Source organism: Rhyacophila brunnea, unplaced genomic scaffold (genome assembly GCF_057557595.1).
Source record: "Rhyacophila brunnea isolate RB1 unplaced genomic scaffold, BYU_Rbru_1.0 scaffold_10, whole genome shotgun sequence".
NCBI lineage: Eukaryota > Metazoa > Arthropoda > Insecta > Trichoptera > Rhyacophilidae > Rhyacophila > Rhyacophila brunnea.
This window is the reverse complement of record NW_028232752.1, coordinates 9,408,766-9,430,994: the sequence shown is the minus strand read 5'-3', so window position 1 is coordinate 9,430,994 and position 22,229 is coordinate 9,408,766. Positions and strand designations below refer to the sequence as shown.

The window sequence follows — 22,229 nt, the reverse complement described above, 5'->3', positions numbered from 1 at the left end:
GAGGACCGTTCCGGCTGGAGAACGGCGGTGGAGGAGGTCAGGGCTCGACTTGAGCTGTAGCGCCATCGAAGAAGAAGAAGAAGTATCACCTTATCGGACACCTTCGCTAATAAAATACCTGCAAGACGGTTTATGAAGACTTACGCTGGCTATTTCATCGCTGTATATAGTATTCAGAATGTTTATATAACTCGTATATACCTACCTGTAGATAATATGTTTATCGTATAAATTATATATCTCTTTCGTGTAATAACTATGAAGAACCTTAATTTTTTTTAATCGTATCTTGTCCCGTAACTGGCCAACGATCTTCAAACTTATAAATACGCAATAATTAAACTGATTCAATAACGCCATGTCTCAATGTCTTACAAGAACACGGGTTGAAATCACGCACTGAATAACCGACATTCAAAATTTTGATTTATTTTAAAATAAAAAAATTAATATTTTACATAAAATTAATACAGTTTAACTGATATGAACCGATAATGGTATGTAAACAAAGAGATTTATATGTACCTACGTTTTACGTATATCTACAAAACCATATATAACTATATAAAAAGGGACAAGCCCTTAATCTTTACGACTTGTCTGCAAGACTAGTTTTCGGAATTTTCTTTTCACTGCCTTATACCTGCGTATTTGTTTATTTATTTTATTCTTTAAGAAAAGCAGAATTTGTAAAGCTGTTTTTACATTAATCTATTAACTTGGGACAACAATAAATTTTCTGGCATGCCATTTTACTATGCTAGTAGATTTATTCAAATTCTACGAAAAAAAACAATGCAAATCAATACATCTATAGTGGATATTGATTCCTTTGTTAAGGGCTCTATTGAAATTTTCAAAGCAATTACGATTATTGGCTGTTTTATGTCAGTCAGTTGAAAATTGAGTATTGAAGCTTCAATCTGGCGACACAATTTGTATTGTCAAATCAATTGATTCGTGTAATAATAATATGTACCTACATTATTATCTGGGTTTATTTTCTCAATACTATAGTATTTTTTCTGTAATCGATTTTCTGAAATGAAACTTTTAGTTGTACGTAAATGACCGGAAGAATAAATTCTACGCAAAATTCCGTTATGATTTACTATACAAAAAATAAATCAAAAGCAACGGGTAGGAGTGATGCATATCTTTGACTAGCAAGCGCGCAAGCTACCGATTAAGCTATTCTAACCATTGGGTGAATGATAATTCATATATTTTCAAAATAAAATTATAATTACATGCCTGCAATAATTGTTATCTATTATAAGAATAATTATCACAACATAAAAGCAGAGTTCATCGTTTAATTGCACCATTATTCTAAAACCAAATCAATAAATGATTGATTTTTAAGGTATTTCTTGTAATTTATATAGTTTTGGTATATTCACAATACTAAAGCTAGATCTAAAGGATTCGAAGTAGGGATTGCAATACCAAATGAAAATGTCAATACCGGTTTTTCGGTATTTCTTATTGAATACCAGTATTTCTTAAATCTTAAAAAAAGAGAAGTGGGTGCTTATCATTAAATATAGCTATTAAAATCTTTTTAAAATGTTATATTTTATAGCAAAAACCTACATACCTACATTTATTATATTGACATTTAAAAATTTATATTGATCATAATTGTATAACTAGTGATTTTTTTATAAATAATTTGAATATACTTATTGATAATTTTAACCAAAGCCCTCAAAAGTTCATCTAGTGCAAATAAGTTTGGCTGCAGGAAAAGCTTCTTAAATTCAACGCTTGTACAGACATATCATAAATTGTATTATAGAATAATTGAAAATTTGTCACGGATATTTTTTATTTCGCAATAAAAAATTCTTTCCACGCGGACGGTACACCAATTGTACACTAATTAATTGCCCATTCGATATAATTAGCATGTTATTCAATAATGATAGAATAATGTTACATTGTCACGGATGTTTTATATTTCGAAATAATATTATGATAATTCATCGCTGCAATTACTTTATGAAGTAATTGCAGATTCAATGATTATGAAATTTGTTTTATTATTTTTTTACTTCTGTTGGATTCACTCAATATATTTGCATTTTAGCAGCACATAACTTATAATTAATTTTCAAAAACGAAAACGTTTTGGATTTTTAAAACCGGTATTTCGGTATTGATAAATACTGGAATACCGGTATTGCAATCCCTAATTCCAATTTATACACAATTTATTTCTTGACAGAAGTGTCTGCCTTTTTTAAATAAATATAAATACTATAAAACTATGAACTATTAAAAAAATAGAAGACGTAATAAACGAAATATCAATGATAAAGTTACGTATTTATTTACTAGGGGACAAATAGAGCTACATGTCGGCGGAAAATGACGCTGAATATCTACTTCGATGTCTCGGGAACAATGTCGCGGAACATTTTACTTGTACACTAGGATTCACATCAGTTGTCGTATAAATGTCGCCCGAGTAGGTTGTGTTAATCAGTGCTGTGAACATATATTCTAATGAGTAGTTTATCGAAATACAAAATAAAAGGTGGTGAGTGCGAAACTACCTACTACGAACAGAGTGGATATCTGAATAACTCATGTTGAGCGACATGTTGCACATCCGTCTACTTTACTCGCCAACATTTGACGCGGGGCAGACACGCAGCCAGTGCGCTCGCTTGCGAAGTGACAACATACAACATGTCCCGCGTCACGTAGAAATACCACATTATGTTGTGCGCAACAATGGGGACAGCGCGCAACGTTGCAACATCATGTAAACCAGGGGTAGTCAACCTTTTGATACCTCTGTATCTCTGTTAGTAGTAAAATTGTCTAACCCACCGGCTCCACACAGTAATGGTGATTTATAAAGCAGGGAAGTAACATTACTTTATAAAATATATAAAACAGTTACAGCAAGTTAAAGCATATAATAACAATTACTTACCAAATACTTAATGTCGGACTTTCGCTAAGTTCAATCAATATCAATAAACTTAATATCATTTTCCACATATTTGGATATAAAACAGGCGTAACGTGAACGAAACTTATGCGAGGGCGATACAAATAGTATATTTTCTGGAATTTAAATTGTCAGGGGGAATTTTATGAAAACATTATGAAAATGTTTTTAAAACCCCTACCGCCCACCATGAAAGCTGGAACATCCATTAGTGGGTGGTAGGGACCCGGTTGACTGCCGCTAATGTAGACTCTATGTTGCACGTCATGTTGGGGGACATTTTTTTCCCTAATGAATACGTGGCTTAGTATATTATTATTAATAATAAATTTTAATAATCTACTACGAAGAAAAAATTTTTCTTAGTAATAAAGTCCTTAATAATTTAAAAATAATATTATATACCTACTTACATGAAGAAATCTTTTTATTCTGTAAATACGCATCCCTATAAAATAAAGTGAAAATTTAAGTACTGCCATCTGTTATTCGAAGCTTTAGTGTTTCAGAAGTTGCTCGCTTATTATGTGTGTGAGCTTTTCAATAATATACTCACACGACCTCACTTTGACAATATATCAAAAACTTTATACATTTAACATCAGCTTTTCAAGTTGATAGTACTCATATAATATATTTGTACTTTCGTACAACTGCGCTTTAATATAATATTATTACTGATTTATTATTAAATTGTTGAATAGTAGAAATATCATTCGTATAAAAATAGTATAATATTAATAAGGTACGTTAAATTCCACAGATAAGTTTATTTTTCGATATGTAACTATTTTAGTGGTCGCATATTTGATCTTCATACCATTAATTTTGATGATGGTCTGCCAACGGAAATACTTCAATTCTAACCCAAAGTATTATGGAAGAGCTTTAATAATATGTAAATTGTATATTTAACTCAAATATTTAAATAAATATGGAAACCCTAATATTATTGTTTAACACATACATATATTTAAATTTACTTACCTTTAAAATAAATATAATTATGTGAATTTTCTTTTATTTTTTGTTATTATATCACCTAACGTAGATGATTACATAATTATTATAGACCATGGGTAACTTCTAATAAATATCTCATCTGATATAACTAATGATCTGTAGTGACATCAGTTGGCGAAAATAATAAATGAAAGCTCGAGCGGTAAAGCAGTTTTCTGCATTTCCATTTGTTTTAAAAACAAATGAGTCATGCTTTCACTTTTTCACTTGTTCCTTTTGACTACATCATTAAACGTCAATAATTAAAAATAGTATTGTGTTTTTATTATTTGCAAATATTCTGCAACACAATAAAAAAATTAATTATAGTAGTAATTAAATAATACAACAAATCCATCGTAGTAAAATAATCCTTGATGACTGATGTCACTATCAACTGTATTCAAGCAAAATAATATCAAGCGTTTCATTGTTTAAATTTGACATAACATAATAATTGCAGTGGATCATTTGCACGTAAGTTTGAGGTTTTATTATAAAATATAATACTAAATTAATATGTAGGTACATTTGGTGAACTTTTTGTAAAACTAAAGAAAATTACATAGTATAGTAGTTTATAGTTTAGTATTATAATGTATACTAGCTGACCCGGCAAACGTTTTTCTGCCATATAAATTATTTCTAGTGAATATTTTGGTTGTTAAATAAAAAATAACGAATGTATCGTAAGTGTGTGGGGATGGGATCTATGACAGAAAGAGGAATAGAGCGCTGTAGACGATGACCGCCGATAAAAACAAAAAAACATCAACCATTCATTTTCTCAATTCAAAATGAGTAATGTTGTTCATAATGAATGAATTACCTGTGACAGGATCTCGTTGTTTAATGTTTATGCAATATCCGTCTTGTCCCTTCCAGAAAATTAGCGGATATTGGAGAGCGTCGTATGAACGGTGTGTGTCAGCGATGAACTCCAGATTATTGTTTCTTCTTCGAATCACAATTTCTCGCGTCGATGTGCGGTCGCCAACCATGATTCCAGCAATGTCGTCAACAACATGGACATTGAATCGACGCACGTGCTCTCCAGCTGGTGTTTTATCAGTATTGATGACAATAGCGTGATTGTCACTTTTCAATTCGCTCATGTGTGCTTTGAAGAATTTCAATAATTCATTGTGCTCATTCAACAGGGCGTCCAGTTCGCCGACAATGCGCCTGGCATTAGGCGAATTGAGGCTATTGTAGCCACAACGTGCATCCACATGATTGATGTCTTCACCGCCCATGAAGTAGATTTGTAAAAATGTATGTGGTTCGTTTGGCATTGGCAGCAATGAGCCTACTTTGTGCCTTGTGGTATACTTCGCCTTTGATTTTGAACGTAGAATGGAATGGTTGACCATTTGCCGCAGTATTGTGAACTATTTCTGTTGCTCCAAACGAAGTCATTTGGAAGTATGAATTGAATGTGCGAATGGACTTCAGGAACAGGTTTGAATCTGGAACCGTGCCGATGAGCAAGCCGTTCAATGGTTCTGGTGGTATCTCAATTTCTAGTAGTTGCACTTTTCCTAATACGCAACACATCCCGGCTGACTCATATTTGAATTTGAGCGCATGACAATGGGGACATTCTTTGTCCATAGCACCACCAATCATCACTTTCGGATTCAATATCTGGCTCGTACTCGAATGCGAGACGAAGGAACGAAGCGGATGTTAATGTTCGATGTACTTGTTGGCGTTGTCAGTCATTTGCTCTGCGTATGTTAACTACGAACCGGCGCGCTTGGCTCCGTTCCAATTGTCGTTGTTGATTTCGTTCAGCTCGTGCCTCTTGTGATTAAGATGCACGCGATTGTGACATGCTTACACGCACATTTTTGTTATCTTATTGGACTTGTTCGTCTGTTTTTTCTGCTATACTATTTTGCATGTTTGTTGCTTTATTTGTTCGACGGCCCAAATGGCCCCCCTTGCGTCTTGCTGGCATTGTGACTTTGATAAACGCACATAAAAATAGATAAATTAAAATAAATCGTACAAAATTTTTCACGCACTGCGTTGTGATATGCAGAATGAAATGTCAAAATGACGCGACGCTTCTCTTGAATTCTTCTCGGACGTAGCACCATCTGTCATTCAACAACATAAATAATTTCGTTCTGTTTGAAATACGAACGACGGTTAAATTTATTCATACAAAAATAATAAAATCGCGATTAAAAAATGGGAGGGTGGGGGTAGGAGAGTGAAAATTTGGGGTTATAGGTATTTTTTATGTCAAATAATAAAAAATATACAAAAAAAAATTGTCAAAAAAATAAAAGAATTTTTTTCTGGATAGAGATACCCTAATCACCTAGCGGTATGAAATATACTTGAAATATACCTATTCTCATATCTAACAAATATACATAAAAAAATTCATCAAAATCGGTCGAGCCATTTCGGAGGAGTTCGACCACAAACATCGTGACACGAGATTTTTATATATATAGAGATTATACTAATTAACATTATTTTTTTTAAATAAATGAATATGGTATCATCCTTGTAATTAACGAATCACTTATTATTATATTAAAATATACTTTAGTCCATAAAAGGATAATAATTATACTGAGATAATCATAGAAAATTGTTTATTTCGCTCAAAAAAACTATGGAAAACATTTCAAAAATTGTGAGCTTGTACTATAAATAATGAAAAATGTTTAATTAGATACAATCAACTAGACAGAGCTGGTTAAAACTGCTGGACATACGAGTATTATGGTGTTTTAATTATCAAGAAAAAATATAGTAGGTACAATAATAACATTGTTTGGGTCTAGGACGATTTGGCACCGGGACAACTGGACGCCACAGAATTCAAAAATAAATAGACGTTAGGTACTTATAGATACTTTAAAAAAATATATTTAATATTATTATTTATATTTAAATGATTATATTATGATTTACATAATAGTTGGTGAGAATGTAAATATGCAGACGTAAACAATGATTTAATCGTGCATACGTTTAAGTTCCAACAAAAAAGGAGTTTTTTTTATTTTATATAAAGCCTTAGGCATGGTAATTTTCAATTCGCAATAAAGAATACAATATGGTAAGAGTAAAATGAATTAAAACCACTAAGTAGTAGATATAAACTGATTGAAATACCTCGTCTACGTTCTGTATACATGTCTACGACAGTACGGCGTCCAATTGTCCGAAGTTCAGTCGTCCCATTCCCCATTATTTTTACCTTCACACTCATCTGCAGACTAATTTTTTTCTCCATTTTTTAGTAAAATTTGCTTTTAATCTAAATCTTCAATTTGTTGTCATTCTTCACTTTCTTTCATTTGTCAGTTGATTATTTCATCGTAAAAACTAAGTACTATTGGATCAAAATATTTTTATCAAACTGTGTACCTGTTTTTTTTTATTTATATATATTTATTACCTTTTTATTTTTTACACCCGGTTGTCCAATTTTTTTAATTTTCGTTAAAAATAATTATACTATACATTTGTTAGAGTTAAGTCAGAACTCCTTTTTACGTAATATTGTTTGATAAACACTTCAGCATTACAGCGTGGTATGGAGAGGTGCATGCTGGGCATAACGCGATATAAGGACAAAAAAAGGAATGGTTGGATAAGAAAATAGACAAGGGTTTCCGATGGAATAGAGTTATCTAAAAACCTCAAATGGAAATGGGCTGGATATATAGCTTGAAGAAAGGACAATTGCTGGACAAATATATTCATACAGTGGTATCCAATATCTATAAAACTTCCGCAGGGTAGACCTAGATGCCGCTGGATATCTGGAATGGTAAAGTTCTGCGGAAGTACGTGGCAACTCAACGCACTGGACTCGGAAAAGTCGAATCAGCTTGGAGAGGCCTTCATCCTCCAGTGAATAGATACAAACTGATGATGATAATGTAACATTTTAGGATGTACGTAAATATATGTAATTGTTACTTAAAATTGAGTTTTCCTTTAACTTTTCCTTTACGATGCTAATAAATTCCATCCGTTCCGTTGATATAACTTTGGTTACCATACAATAATGTTAATATTACAGTAAGTAAAAATAAAATGCCTATTTATGGCAACATATATAAGTCGAATAAAAAAAATTGTCTACAAGATGATCAAAAAGGCATCAAAACTTAATTATAATCATACGAGTATTTCTATACATTCTTACTGTTTACAAGTTCACCACTTTCTTTCATATTTTTTTCTCACAATTAAGTATGTCTACCTTTGTCGCATATACTTTTAGATCTATCTCTTTTATTCATAAAAAAAATGCGACGCTCTGTTTTCAATATGCATTTATAATTTATGACAGGTAAATAAAATCTGACGATTATCTATCAATTGTATGTATTTGCTGGATATTGATATCGATTTTGAAAATTATAACATTTTAATTTGATGCAATATTAATGATTCTAGGCATAGCCGAAATATCAAAATCACAAAGTGAATATTAACTGAAATATTTGCAATTTAATGGGCTTGGTAACCTTCGATGACATTACAGTAACGGGAGTGTTAAACCTTTTTAATTTTTTATGAAAAAAACTATTGTTAGTAAATAAAATTCACAATTTACAAATAAATAACAATTTTGACGTTCTCGACAATTTTGCTTAAATAGTACAAATACTATTTGGTACAAATGTAAGTTTATATATATTATATTATGAACAAGGTCAAATTAACTGTGGAAAATTTTAAGAGTAATGTCAATACTTACCTGCCTGAAGAGATAAATCGTCTACATGTTATTCCCTAATAGAGTATGTCACGCAACTCATAGCTGTCTAGGAAATAAATTATTTCACTCGGTGCCATTTTTTTAAATATTTCAATTCGCGATAAATATTAGTTTTGCGTACCAAATTCACTGCAACCACTCGGCATCTCGTAACTGAATTTTAAAAAATACAATTAAATTTTTTAAACTGAAAAGTGCGACATAAATACTTAATCGTTATAGATGAGACCATTGTCTATGCTCAGTGTTGTATCAGTGACGATTAAATTTAATCTGATATATAGAAAAATAAATCAAAGTCGCAATTAATGACTACTATGATGTGATATGTTCAAATTTAGTTTGTCATCTAGTCTTATCTCTGTCTATATTATCATCATAAAAAATATTACAACGTTTTTATTAGCTCGTATTCTTATTAGTCCGGTGGTTGTTTATCCGGTACAAATCTTGCAATCGATTTTTAACTAACTTCCCGACTAGTTAGACATTTAAACTTTTAGAATATATCAGAACACGATGCCAATGCATTTATTAATAAGTTTTGCCATCTTTAAGTAGAATTGAATTCATTTTCAGTTAATTCTGTTTTGTATGGTCAGTTCAGTTAACGTTGTATATAAAAAGTTCTTTTTATCCTGTAATTATTTTTATTTAAATCATATTTAAAAGTGCTACGGAGACAATAATTATTAATAATAAACCTAATTTCGATATAATCCTGACATATTCATGATTTTTATTTGAATGAAATTTTAAGACTTAAACACTTCGCGTAAAAAATCCATAGCACTATAATATGATAGGGTTAATATTCTTCTCTTCTTTTTCAGCCATGTCCGTCGCTTACTTAGAGCATATTATGTACACCACTGGGCACCTCCAAGTATCATTGTCGCTGTGTCGCGTGTATAGATAGTATTGGATTGAAGAACAGACAAGACAGGTTGAGGTTCTCTTCTGGCATCTGCAGCACCTGACCGAGCCTCGTCCAACGTCACCAATTCACTCTCAGAGAGATGAGAGGCTGCTTGGTTCGTTATCTTATCTCCTCATTACTTCTGAAGTCATACCACACCACCCACCGCACGCCCGGTATCCATCGCAAGCATCTGTTCTCGAAGCTAAGTATACGGTGGCATGACTCGCTACAGTAAAATAGCACCGTCAGAATGCAAGTATCTTATAGACGGCATTTGATTCTAACCGATTACAGTCGTGAGTCCAAAATTGTATTAATATTTCCCAATATTGCATAATATTTTCTTTATTATTCTCGATAACTGTTGTCATGGTTTTATTTACAATATCTTGTACATAATATGTACCTACATGATTACATATCGACCCTTAATCGGCAGAACAACGTAAGCGACAATTTATAAATTTTACAGGAGAAGGTTTTTTTTAAATTATTTCCGTAATTAGTTCCAAAAATGAATTCTGTTAATGTGGTTAATAATAATTGGTTACTGCCTATACGGAAATTATAAAACAATTGCATTAGTGCTTTTGGTTTTCGAGATAGTGGCGGTAACGCTGTTTTGCTTATGTCTATGACACGATATTTTTTCCAGGCATGTCGCTTACGCTATTTGGCGTAGTCGTTTTTATTTATAAATTTCATGCTAATTATCATCACAGGGCATTACTAATTAAGTATTAAAATAAATAACGTAAGCACCCTTTTATTTTACGAAAGGGGACGTTGTTAAATAAATTAAAAATACTTTGACTTTTTAAATTAATATTTTTGCTTGTAGATACTTAATCACATATAGGTAAAATAAAAATAAATGATTGGTATTTTTAAGGTTTCGCTAATATTATTAATATTATCAGGTATTGTTATTTTTCAAAATGAAATAGGTACGTATCTACTCGTACATAATTAAATATGGGGACCTACTAATTATGATAAAATAAAATTGTAATCAACTATTCAGTTTTACAAAAAAATTATTGTCACACATTTTTTAAGCAGTAATCGCTGTATTATCCTCATTCACATCTTCCTGATCGGATTCCGGTAAAGTATCTTCCACTGATAATCCATGTGGCAGTTTCATAAACTCATCCATCATCTCTGAGGGATATTACATTTAACACAGAGACTTTTATACTGTTACTCGTTATACTGGATTTCCAATATTGGTGATTTAGCACTATACAGCAAGGGTGGCTGCGCTTAAAGCATCACAGCACTTGATCGGGATCTGATGACATTTTCTAGGTCTAACAGTTTAGTCCTACTGTCACCAGAGTAGGTACAATATTTGGTAAGTTTTTTTAAATTATGCCTTTCGTAATTCACCAAATTTAATTTTGAACTTTGAAGGAATGCAAGTAGCAGTGAAAGATTTCCAGTCACGGAATTCTGCATATGACATGATGACCTAGCGTTGGAAATGATGGTGGGTCATTTTGATAGTGCCCAAACTACTATATAAATGACTCAATTGTCGCATGAATGGAATCGACCGGCATCGTAGTACGACCAGTGGGTCTATTCTATACTTGTCTTATCGACCGCTAAAGTGATAGATATTATCAAACTTAGGGTAGGTTTATATAAAAGTGTTAGTACTTATTGCAACAATTATAATCAACGTATTGTAATTGTTACAATAAGTACTAATTCTATAATACAAACCTACCCTAAGTTTGATAATATTTATCACTTTAGCGGTCGATAAATACAGAATAGACCCACTGGTAATAGAAAATTTATTTCTATCAATTCAATGAAAGTTGAATTTTTCATAAAATAAGATAGCATACCCAGTGTTGCCCGGTTCTTATTCTGACCAATCACAGTATAATAATTCCTTGATTTTTTCCCGCTTTGTCAGTCCTGTCCAAAGATTTGTGCATGATTGCTGAGATCTCATTACTGCCACGTTTACCATCAGTTTCACCCCATAAAAATCAGTATACATTATTTGTTCCACTTTCGTAGATACTTTCATTATAGTATGCGTATTTCGAATAGGGAGTGTTTAGCACCTTCTCGAGGTCAAAACTTGCGCACAAAATGTCATTGTGATTTTTACTTTTGGCCAGATCATTAAAGAACATCTCTTTGCATTTATCCTTTACGGTAAGGGGACATTTGTAAGTATCCGTTTCAATTAGCCGAAGTCTCTTGTCACCAGACATATTTGTTACTTTCTCGCAAAAAGAACACTATTATCTTTTTTGGTAGATGAAAACCCAAGTTGAACTTACTGTCTATTAAATACGTTTCTGAAAACATTCCGAATCACGATATTAGTGGATTCATTCAAAGAATCCAAATTTTCAGTATAAATTTTATACTTATACATTTTTAACATTTCAAAAATCTATAGGAAGATACTATTCTTCGTAGATTATTCCGACAGTAGTGAGATGGAACGGTGGGTAATTATTGTTTAATAAACTCTATTACCAGGTTTATTTTATCTCGGCCAGTTTTACTGGACGGCGCGAGCTTTGCTCCCAAATCGGTTTTCGCACAACTCACTACCAGACGGACCACCGAATAAACCGTACCGTAGCTTACACTATCAAATAACGTCGGTTACGTTGTTTTGCTTTACTTTATAATGCGATACAAGTTAAAACGCTAAAAGGCACAGACCCTAAAAAAATGTCACGCGATTGAGATCGGGCTCTAATATTTTTGTCACTTATGCGCTAGGTGATATTGAACAGTTCTACATTTAAAACGCAATTTACCAAAAAGTGTCGCTTACGTTGTTCTGCCGATTAAGGGTCAATATTATGTATACATTATTATGTATTTTAATAGTCAAATATATAAATGTTGCACTAAGTAATAACGTACTTTATTAATCTGATAAAACCTATAATATAAAAACAAAATTAGATATTATTTTCCAGAAATAAAAATTGAAATGTTTTTATTTAAATTTGTATCTTAGTTGTAGACTAAAGTGGTTTTGACAATTGACATCTATGTAATTTTTTATGAAATTTTTTACTGAAAAGAAAATTTAATTTGTCACACGTCACATCAACCAGGAAAGTCAAAACGTACCAAGAAGTACAACCATTTTTAGGATAGTTAAATTTAATGAAATACATAGATGTCAGTGTGTATCTTTCTTATTATTATAATATAATAAGACAATAATACTGAAGTTTGATTATTATTTTATTCCGTATTTTCACTTTTGATTGACTTTAAAACCTAGTACCTAATAATATTTGCAAATTTAATACTAGGAGTTTTTTTTAAACAAATTTGTCTAACAATAAATTTCTGCTTTATACCATTTGCCATCTTTATAATGTCCAAGCTCTGGATCTGAATATATTATATTAAAAATATATATTTTTTATACCAGGCATATTGTGATACATGACATTATAATAACAATAATTCAATCGATTCAGTTTAATTAACAATACTCATAGCATTAAGTTATATCATTTGTCCAGCCATACCCAGCCCATTGCCATTTAATCTACTTAATGACGTCTATCACGTCTCGTACTCTTGTCTGCTTCCTTATCCATTTGTTTATTTTATGAACTTTACACATGATGCACATTTTCATGCCAAGTTAGTTGACTTATTTGCTCATCTCAATTGTTTCAATTCACTTCAGATCAATAAAATGGCTAACTGCAATGAAGTAATAATTACATATATATATGGAATCTTTTATCATTTACTTGAAAATGATTTATTATATCGTGGGTTACTGGTAAAAGTTGGTAGGTCTCAAAATCACGTTATGAAGTAATTGCCATTTGAAGTTTGACATGCCCTCTAAAATCAGGCATATTGCTATTTTCTTTGTGCTTTATGTGCATGTTTTATATATCGGATAACATAATAATATATAGATACCTACATACTTACTTAATCCATTGTTAATTATAAATACTTAAATAATCGACTTACCAACTTTTGGCAGCAACCCCACGCCACCAATTACTCATTTTTTATAACAATTTATTACGAGATTTTCTTTTCGGCTTTTCTTTTATTTTTTAGAAAGCATAATATTCTACTTTCTGGAAAATAGTAATTTACTCGGGGACATAATAACGTCTCTGTTCTGGCAGAACACACTAACTGGAGAATACTAGTTTTGAGTAATTTAACTTTTAAGTTGTTAAAAAGTTTGAAATAATGGTCTTTCATGTGAGTTTATTAAGTAATCGTAAAAAGGATGACTTTAAAATAAAGACTGTTTATTTATTAAGAAGGTTTCCAGACGGTAAAGTTTGAAATAAGGAACAGTTTGGTACTAACTAACTCAGTGTGTCATGTTTTTGAATTAGTGTCTTCTGCCAGAACAGTGACGATAATATGGATTGGATATTTAAAAAATCAAGATGCTTGTTGGAATAAATTGCTTATTTTATTTGCCAGTTAAGTACAGTTTTGAACAATTGTTTTTACATACATTCAATTAACTATGCTATTTTCATTAAGACTATCAGGAAAAAAATCAAATGTGAATGAAATATATTATAAAGACCTTTACATTTTTTTACAACCAATAATTCATACATATTTATGACATTTTCTACTGACACGTTGTACATCGTTTTGGAATATTATTTCAAAGACAATATTTATACAGTATAATAGATTAAATAATCCTTACTTAAATATTTTTGTTTTCCAAAGTTCATATTATAAGCATTATACTATTATGTTATCATCATATCTCTCAATATTCTCATAAAACTGAGTATGAAATGAAATAATATAATACATAATAAATGATATAAATATTCCATTAAAACAGAAAAATAAATATTATTTGTTATCTACTTTTAGCAAAGTTGTAAAACATCTTCAAAATGTTGTAATAAAATATTAAAAAAATCAATTTTATGTAATCAAATAAAACATATTATATTTTATTTTGTATTTTACTTTAAAAATTGAAAGTAGGTGTGTGTATATTATTTTTAATAGATGTATTTAATTTATTATTTAATACTTATTTAGGTATATTTTCTAAATAATACCCCATTGCATAATTATTTATTTTATTTAATTATAATGTAATTACTTATAATTGTTTTCTTGAACAATATTATGTTAGAATTTAACATATTATAATTTAGAAAAAATAATAAAATGGTTTATTTTATAAAATACTGTCTGTGGTAATACGGTAATGATTTTATTAATTGGCAATAAATTATAGTGCTATCATGTAAAATGAAAAAATACAATTTTATATTGATGCCAATTTTTGTGGTTGATATTTTTTAACTAGATTTTTTTTTATCTTATTGATAAATTAATATTCTTTTATGTACCTATGGTAAATTATTTACTAATACATATTTTGTCAGGTATAGTCATCACAATCATAAATTATATTACAGGTGAATAAAGATGGAGCAAGTTTTTTTTTAAATTTAATTTAATGTGTGTAGTATTAAATATTTGTATTTTTAATTAATGACAATTTAATTAATAGCTTGCTCTGCTATTGTTTTTATTATATCAATACCGCTGTGTTGTGTATTTTTCATTAGCATTAATAATAAATATAATCGGATATTTTTTCTCATTTTTAGACATGCATTGAAAGTTTTCTGCATACAATTGTCTACTCAGCACATACATGAGAAGCACTGGCTATATCGTCGAAAGATAATTTTCTCAGTCCAATCGTCACGGAATTCTCGTAGTTCCCTCCCGACACGAGCCGAACTGTGGTCACTTCGCAGAATATGTTCTTTGACGACAGAGCTGAAAAAGGAAACATAATAGTGAAATATTATTTACTCATCAATACTAAAGTTTTCTGTCCCATTTCCATTTCATCTACTTAGCGACCTCTATCACACCGCGTATCATGTCGCAAGTGGACAACCGCTGGACATATGCCGTCGTATAGTACATATTACCAAAATGTGAACTAAACGCCTGACGCCCTAAAATCCGATGGATATACGAGCCCATAATGTTCAGTCGATACACATGGCAGCAAAGATTAGCGGGAAGATTAGAGAGAGCCTGGGGAGGCATTTATTCAGCGGTGGATTGACCCCGGTTGATGATGATTATGATGACTAAAACTTTATCTATATACGTTATAACCTACTAACAGCATGTTTATTTTGAAATGTAAAAATCTGTCAAACAAAGACGATCTCTAAAAGAAAAAAAAACTATATTTAATAATGATGTATGTATATAGAAAAATCTCTCTTTGTACAAATAAAAAAAATATATATTTAACGATGCGTTGCTCTCCGGCGCATTTACCTTATATTATAATAAAACAAATATAAATACTTTTAAAAATTTAACACAACTTGATAACAATGCAAAATAATGAATCATTATTGTGGGGTTACTGCCAAAAGTTGGTAAGTCGACATTTTAGGTATTTTAAATTAATTCTTAAGTATGTGTATTTAGGTAAATATGTTTATCTAAAACAAATTGGACCCGATCCTACCAGGGGAAGGTACTAGGGTCATATTTTTGAAAAAGATTTGCTGATTTTTCAATATGTGGTCAGGGAAAAGTTTGTAAGTGGACACGTCTTACTAATGTCTTTAGGTTAAATTATTGAACATTTAACGAATATAATATATGTAGAGTAAAAGGTTTTTAAGATCAAATATGGTATTCTTATAATATAATACCAAATGCCAAAATGTGTAACTGTACTAAAAATAGTTTTTATATAATAAATGCTATTTTTATATGCGTTTTTTCATCTCCGGAGAACAAAATATTACTGGTTGCAATATGAGTTGAAGAATATAACATGGTTGATCTAATTTTTACTGAAATAACTAAAATAAATACACTGACTGATTTTCGATGATTTTCTTCCTTGATTCCAGTACTAATACAGAGAATACTATCATAATATGTAAAATCTCGTCTGGCAAAAGGTGAATAAGTATGATTGTTACTTACTTATTAACATTTTGTGTATAATTATTATGTGCCGTGGGCTATTTAATATAATATAATAATTGAATGAAGTCTAATCTATTAAAAAATCCTTAATTCAGTCTGGTTTAAGCTAAAACTAATTGTATGGTATATTGTCAAACTTTTAAATGCCCATAGCTTCATAACATATTTTTAAGACTTAAAAATATTTGACACTAATCCTGCGATTTCGATTAGTTAATATTTCTCAATTTAAACCGGTTGACTAAACAGGCGCGAAATGTCATTTAAAATGAACATATTGCAATATCAATGAAATTTTATATAGACACACACAATGTGTAGGTTTATAAAATCGTTGAAAAGGGTTCCAAAGAATCCTGAACAAACAAACCTGTTTCAAATAACACGTCGATATTGCTGTCGAGTTTATATTTTTCAAAGCTTCATGAAAATTTCTATATAAATACAGCTCTTTTTTCAACTGGCTTCAACGCGCAAACAAAATATATTTTCCAGCTGTTTTCCTTAACAAAATAAACTTCACGAAGGCTGTACTAACATAATAATATTATGATTCTTAAGTTTTTCCACTTGACGCTATTTTTCACCGTAACTTTTTTTAGAAATATTTCCATAGTAGGCTAGATTAATATAATTATGAAACGGTCAATGTTATGAAAACTTAACTATGAAAAAAAATTCCTCAAATGCTGGTTACTGGCGTGGGTACAGTAGAAATATTTCTACTATAGTTTGACTTCTACCTATTGATAACAAATAATGCGGTAGATACCTAAATCCTATCAATATTTTTTTAATCGACAGAGTTAAAAAGAAAACAACTCTAACATAATAATATTTTCAACTTTAAATGAGACAATAGAACAGGGTTGGCGAACCTTTTAACTTAAGCGTGCCAAAATTTTCTAAATATTATTTTTCAACTGTGAACGTGCGAGCAGTTATGGGGGAAATTTTTTTTTAATATTCTATAGAAAAAATGATGATGTTCTAAATATCACTCACAGAACATAGCATACGTATAGCTTTATCACTTTTTTCAATACATACGCCATACATTTCGGTCCACCAATTTTGAAACTGTCCGCCAGAATTACTGCTACTAGCTTCACCAAGTTTTTGTTTCTTATTTGGTGCAGTCGTTTTAATAAGTAAAGTTTTTGTTATGCACAAATTGATATCAGAATTGCTCCGATCAGATGAGGCGTTCTTTCGCTACAGTGGTCTCAAGCATTCTAAATCATTCAAAATTAGAGGTATACGGCGTGGCATTCCCCGCCGCCTGATGAGGTAAGTGCGATATTAAATGTGACGCATAAAGTCTTTGCGTGGTTGGAAGAATAAAGGCTAAGTACCCGGTAGTCGGGAACTAGTCTTTAAAACCGCCCAACCTAACTGCCGCTTTTTTCCCCGCGACAACGTTCTACATCAATATTACTACCCAACTCCAATTTTCTCAAATACAGTTCACTCAAAAATATCTACAATCCAGTTTAGAGAGGCACCAATATATTTTATTGAAAACGTAATTTTACAGTTCGACTCACGAAAAGTATATACCTAATTATTTTAACATAAAGTTTGACAAAAACTAATTTTATTTTCGAAATGTTTTTTCAGTAATTTTGCATCGATGTATTTTTAGACAACAAGACATACAAAAAATAAACATCAAAATAGTTTTGTTAATTTTCAGAGGTTCGGCAAACCAATCGAACGTGTGACCCATTATAAATATTTAGGTACATGGGTCAATGAGAAATGGGACCAGTCTCAGGAAATAAAAACTAGAATTGAGATCGCAAAGAGCGCCTTTTTTTTAAATGAGACGCTTCCTTAGCAATCGAGATCTTAACCTAGGTCTGAGATTGCGTATGGTACGTTGTTATGTGCTCTCAATTCTTTTCTATGGTATGGAAGTATGGACGCTAAGCCAAGAGATGTCACGGAGACTTGAAGCTTTCGAGATGTGGCTGTATAGACGCATCCTCAAAATTCCTTGGACTGATCGGGTGACAAATCTTGAAGTTCTCAATCGAATGGGGAAGGACCGAAAAGTTCTACGTAGTATCAAAACCAGGAAACTACAATAACCCGGCCACATTACGAGAGGACAAAAATACAGCATTCCCCAACTTGTCATTCAAGGAAATATCAATGGGAAGCGTAGCAGAGGACGGCGCCGCATTTCGTGGCTTAAGAACCTTCCTGATTGGTACGAGTGCAGCTCCACCGAACTGTTCCGGGTAGCAGACGACAAAGATAAGATCGCCTTGATGGTGGCCGACCTCCGCTAGGGGATGGCACAATAAGAAGAAGAAGAGGTAAATATATTATTCACCCACGATGGTCGCGTGGTTTAAGCGCCGGTCTATAGTGTCGAGGGTCCCAGGTTCGAATCCTGGGTCTGGCAAGTACACATATATTATTGTTTTTCAATTTGTGTATGAGTCAGGGTATGGACCTAATAGGTTGAGCAAGTGGCTGATATCCATTTCTCGTAAAAATAAAATCTGTCAATACGAACCTCCACTCTGTGGAGGCCCATATGATCCTATTCAGATCGGACATGGTCGAAAGAAGAAGAATATTATCTCAGGATTCATTTTAAATGTTATTTCTATAAAGAAGAGTATGTTATTATTACCTGGAGAAGAGTTAAGTCCACAAAACGACTCTGAAATTTGTAACTTTGCCGAGTCCAGACCTGTCGAACCGCCCAGTTCCACATAATCAGCACGACCACGTTTCTTACACTGAAACAAATAAAACGTGTATTTTTTATTATATTATGGGAAGTCATATGTATATTGTTTTTAAATGGTAATCGTATAAGTAATATAACAGTAGTATTATATACCCTGGCCTCTACTAATAGGAAATCAAAATATTATACTTAAATGCATTTTTTTAAACTCTACAAACCTACTCCATTAAGAAAATAAAATTGTTTTTGAGATGTTAAATCTGAAAAGTGATGTAACAAAATTGAAATATTACAGGAATGACAACAAAGTACTATACAAGATAAAAATAACTTTTTATATAAGGTGCATTGGGGTAATTCCGAATATGGGTATATTCCGAAAGTTCAAAAATTCTACCAATCGAAGCGATATTTTCCTATTGGCAACATTTAGTCTAGAAGCCATGTTCATTGTGATTGCCTCGTAAGTCGTCGCTAGTCGCTAGTGTCAACAATGCGTGCATACCATCAAGTTTTTTCGGAGAAGTGTTTTTCGCGCCATTTTTGCTGATTCGTAATTACCCCAACTTACATATCTCGGAATTCTGGTAAGTTATTTGGATAAGTGATTGCTTTTACGATAGATTATCGTTTTTTACGAATTTGTGAGAGGAGCACAACGTCCTAGTTGTGTTTTTAATTTTTTTTCGGAAATACCCCTTTGGGGTTATTCCGATATATATTCATTCCGCAATAGCCCACTTAACTTTTTCATAGTAATTGGCAGTGATTCTCAATCTGTAAAGAAACTAAAATTATATCTAATTTAGATGTATATAATATACTTAATTAAATTAATATTAAAGTAAGTAAATTTAGCGTCGTCCTAATAAGAAGCTATCGCACGCCCTATTATAATCTTGGGTAAGTGCGGTAACGCCAGCCTTCACTTAACAACATAACTAGTGTATCCGACATCATGAGCGAATATAGCAATGCTGATGTTATAGATTATCTTGATTTTGAAGAATTGATGGATGAATACTCTGAAGATGATTGAAAAATATACAAGGAAGAACCAAGGTCACAAAAAAAACAAGATGTGAAATATGGTGAAAGTTTAACTGACAAAAAGATACTCACCAACAACGATTCAAATTCTCTCTGTACTAAGAGTAAAGGTGTAGGCAAAAAAAGTAAAGGTAAAGAAAATCAAGCGGATAAAACAGACAAAAAAAACAAAGAGAAAAGACACATTGAAAGAGATGATAAAGACAACGTTGATGTTTTTATAAAAGGAAAAAATATGACAACTAGAGAAGACTCAAAAGAAAAAGACAAAGATGAACAACTACTACTAAAACTGAAAAATAAAGATATAGTATACAAAACTCAAGAAAAGGACCCTGCCATGAAGGAAAATTACAAATGATTCAGTGCTTGTCAGATATGCAATCAGAAAAAATAGAGGTACTGTATTGGGTTCATAGAAGAAATAATAAAACATGAGGAAACATATTTCTCTATCAACTTCTTAAAAACTATAAGCAGCTAACCTTTATTACGACCAAAAGAAAAGATAGTGACAACGTTCCAGAGTCATTAATAGTGAGGAAGATAGATATACAAAAAAAAGTGCTGATGAAATATAATATTACTTATGTAATGATAAAGATAGAATTTAATTTGACTGATTGCGTACCAAACCAATAGATCATTATTATGTATATGTGAGGCTTTCAGACCATGTCTTAAGCAATTCTGTTATATTTTTTTAACAGTGTAGCCCGCATTTTAGTTTTAGGTTTGCTAGCAGGAATAAATAAATAAGTTTATGCCATAAAAGTAGATGAAAATGATTAAAAATACAATTTCCGACTTTGATTTAACATTTTTAATGTTGACTAATTTAATTGTATGGGTATGAAGAAAGTTTATTTTGCTATGCAAAAAGCAGTAAGTTAACAAAATATATCTTTATAAAAAATATTGTTCTATCAAGGTAGTCAAATAAGAATGTAGACTCAAATAAAAATTGATTTTTAAAATTATCACCTTATTTGATTTTCCTCGTCTTTATTTTATTGATTTAAGGTGGTAGGTACTTGTGTCATATTGGGATATTTTTTCTCATTATTTGTCACCGGTGGGAACAAAACTGGTAGTAACAACCGGGAATAAACCTGCTCTGCTCCACCCGTTCCACAATCCCTTTAATCCGAAGTTCTTAACTGAAATGTTGAGAACCACTATCTTTTTTTGGGGTAATTCCGAACTAATAGTATCAAAAGTTAGGGATTATGGATACTATTAACAAAATTGATAATATTTTGTGTTAGGAGTAATTACGGTCAAAAAAGAAAGGTAAACCTTCGGTCAAAGTGCAATAAAATCAACTTTTGAATAAATTCGGAATTACCCCAAGATAGTTCGTAATTTCCCCAATGCCAAAAAAAATGACCCAATATTTCAAATTCTCAATTTAAAGAACCCGACTATATATTCAAGAATCTAATATATATTTATCATACATCTTTTCTTTAAGCACACAGAGGTAAAACAATAATGGCAGTAAATATAAAACACTTTGAATAATTAACCGAAATATATAACCTCTAGTCATCTCATAGAAATTCCTGTCGGAATTACCCCAATGCACCTTACCACGTTTTTAAATTTTCTGTTGAATCATATAAACTTGACAATTACATGTATTAATAAAAACTTTTTATTGTACTTTATAAAAAATCTGAATAATTAATATTATAGAATACAGAAATGACATTTTGACATTTCATATTGATTTCCATAGTAACGCACGTATAAATGAATAATTTAGTTGCTAGGACCCCCTTAGCAACCGACAATAATAACTTTCCATACAAAACAGAAT

The 22,229-nt window shown here is 31.3% G+C and overlaps 1 protein-coding gene across 1 annotated transcript in view; it reads right to left on the bottom strand.

The window, feature by feature from the left end:
* Positions 1–15,172: 15,172 nt before the first annotated feature.
* LOC147078868 (corticotropin-releasing hormone-binding protein) overlaps positions 15,173–22,229 on the bottom strand; it is a 124,346-nt gene continuing 117,289 nt past the window's right edge. Inside the window, exons 6-7 of the mRNA XM_085948522.1 lie at positions 19,298–19,406; positions 15,173–15,462 (exon numbers count right to left, since the gene is read on the bottom strand). Of these exons, the coding sequence (XP_085804648.1) occupies positions 15,320–15,462; positions 19,298–19,406 (252 nt within the window). The 3' untranslated portion in view covers positions 15,173–15,319. The remainder of the gene's footprint in view (positions 15,463–19,297; positions 19,407–22,229) is intronic.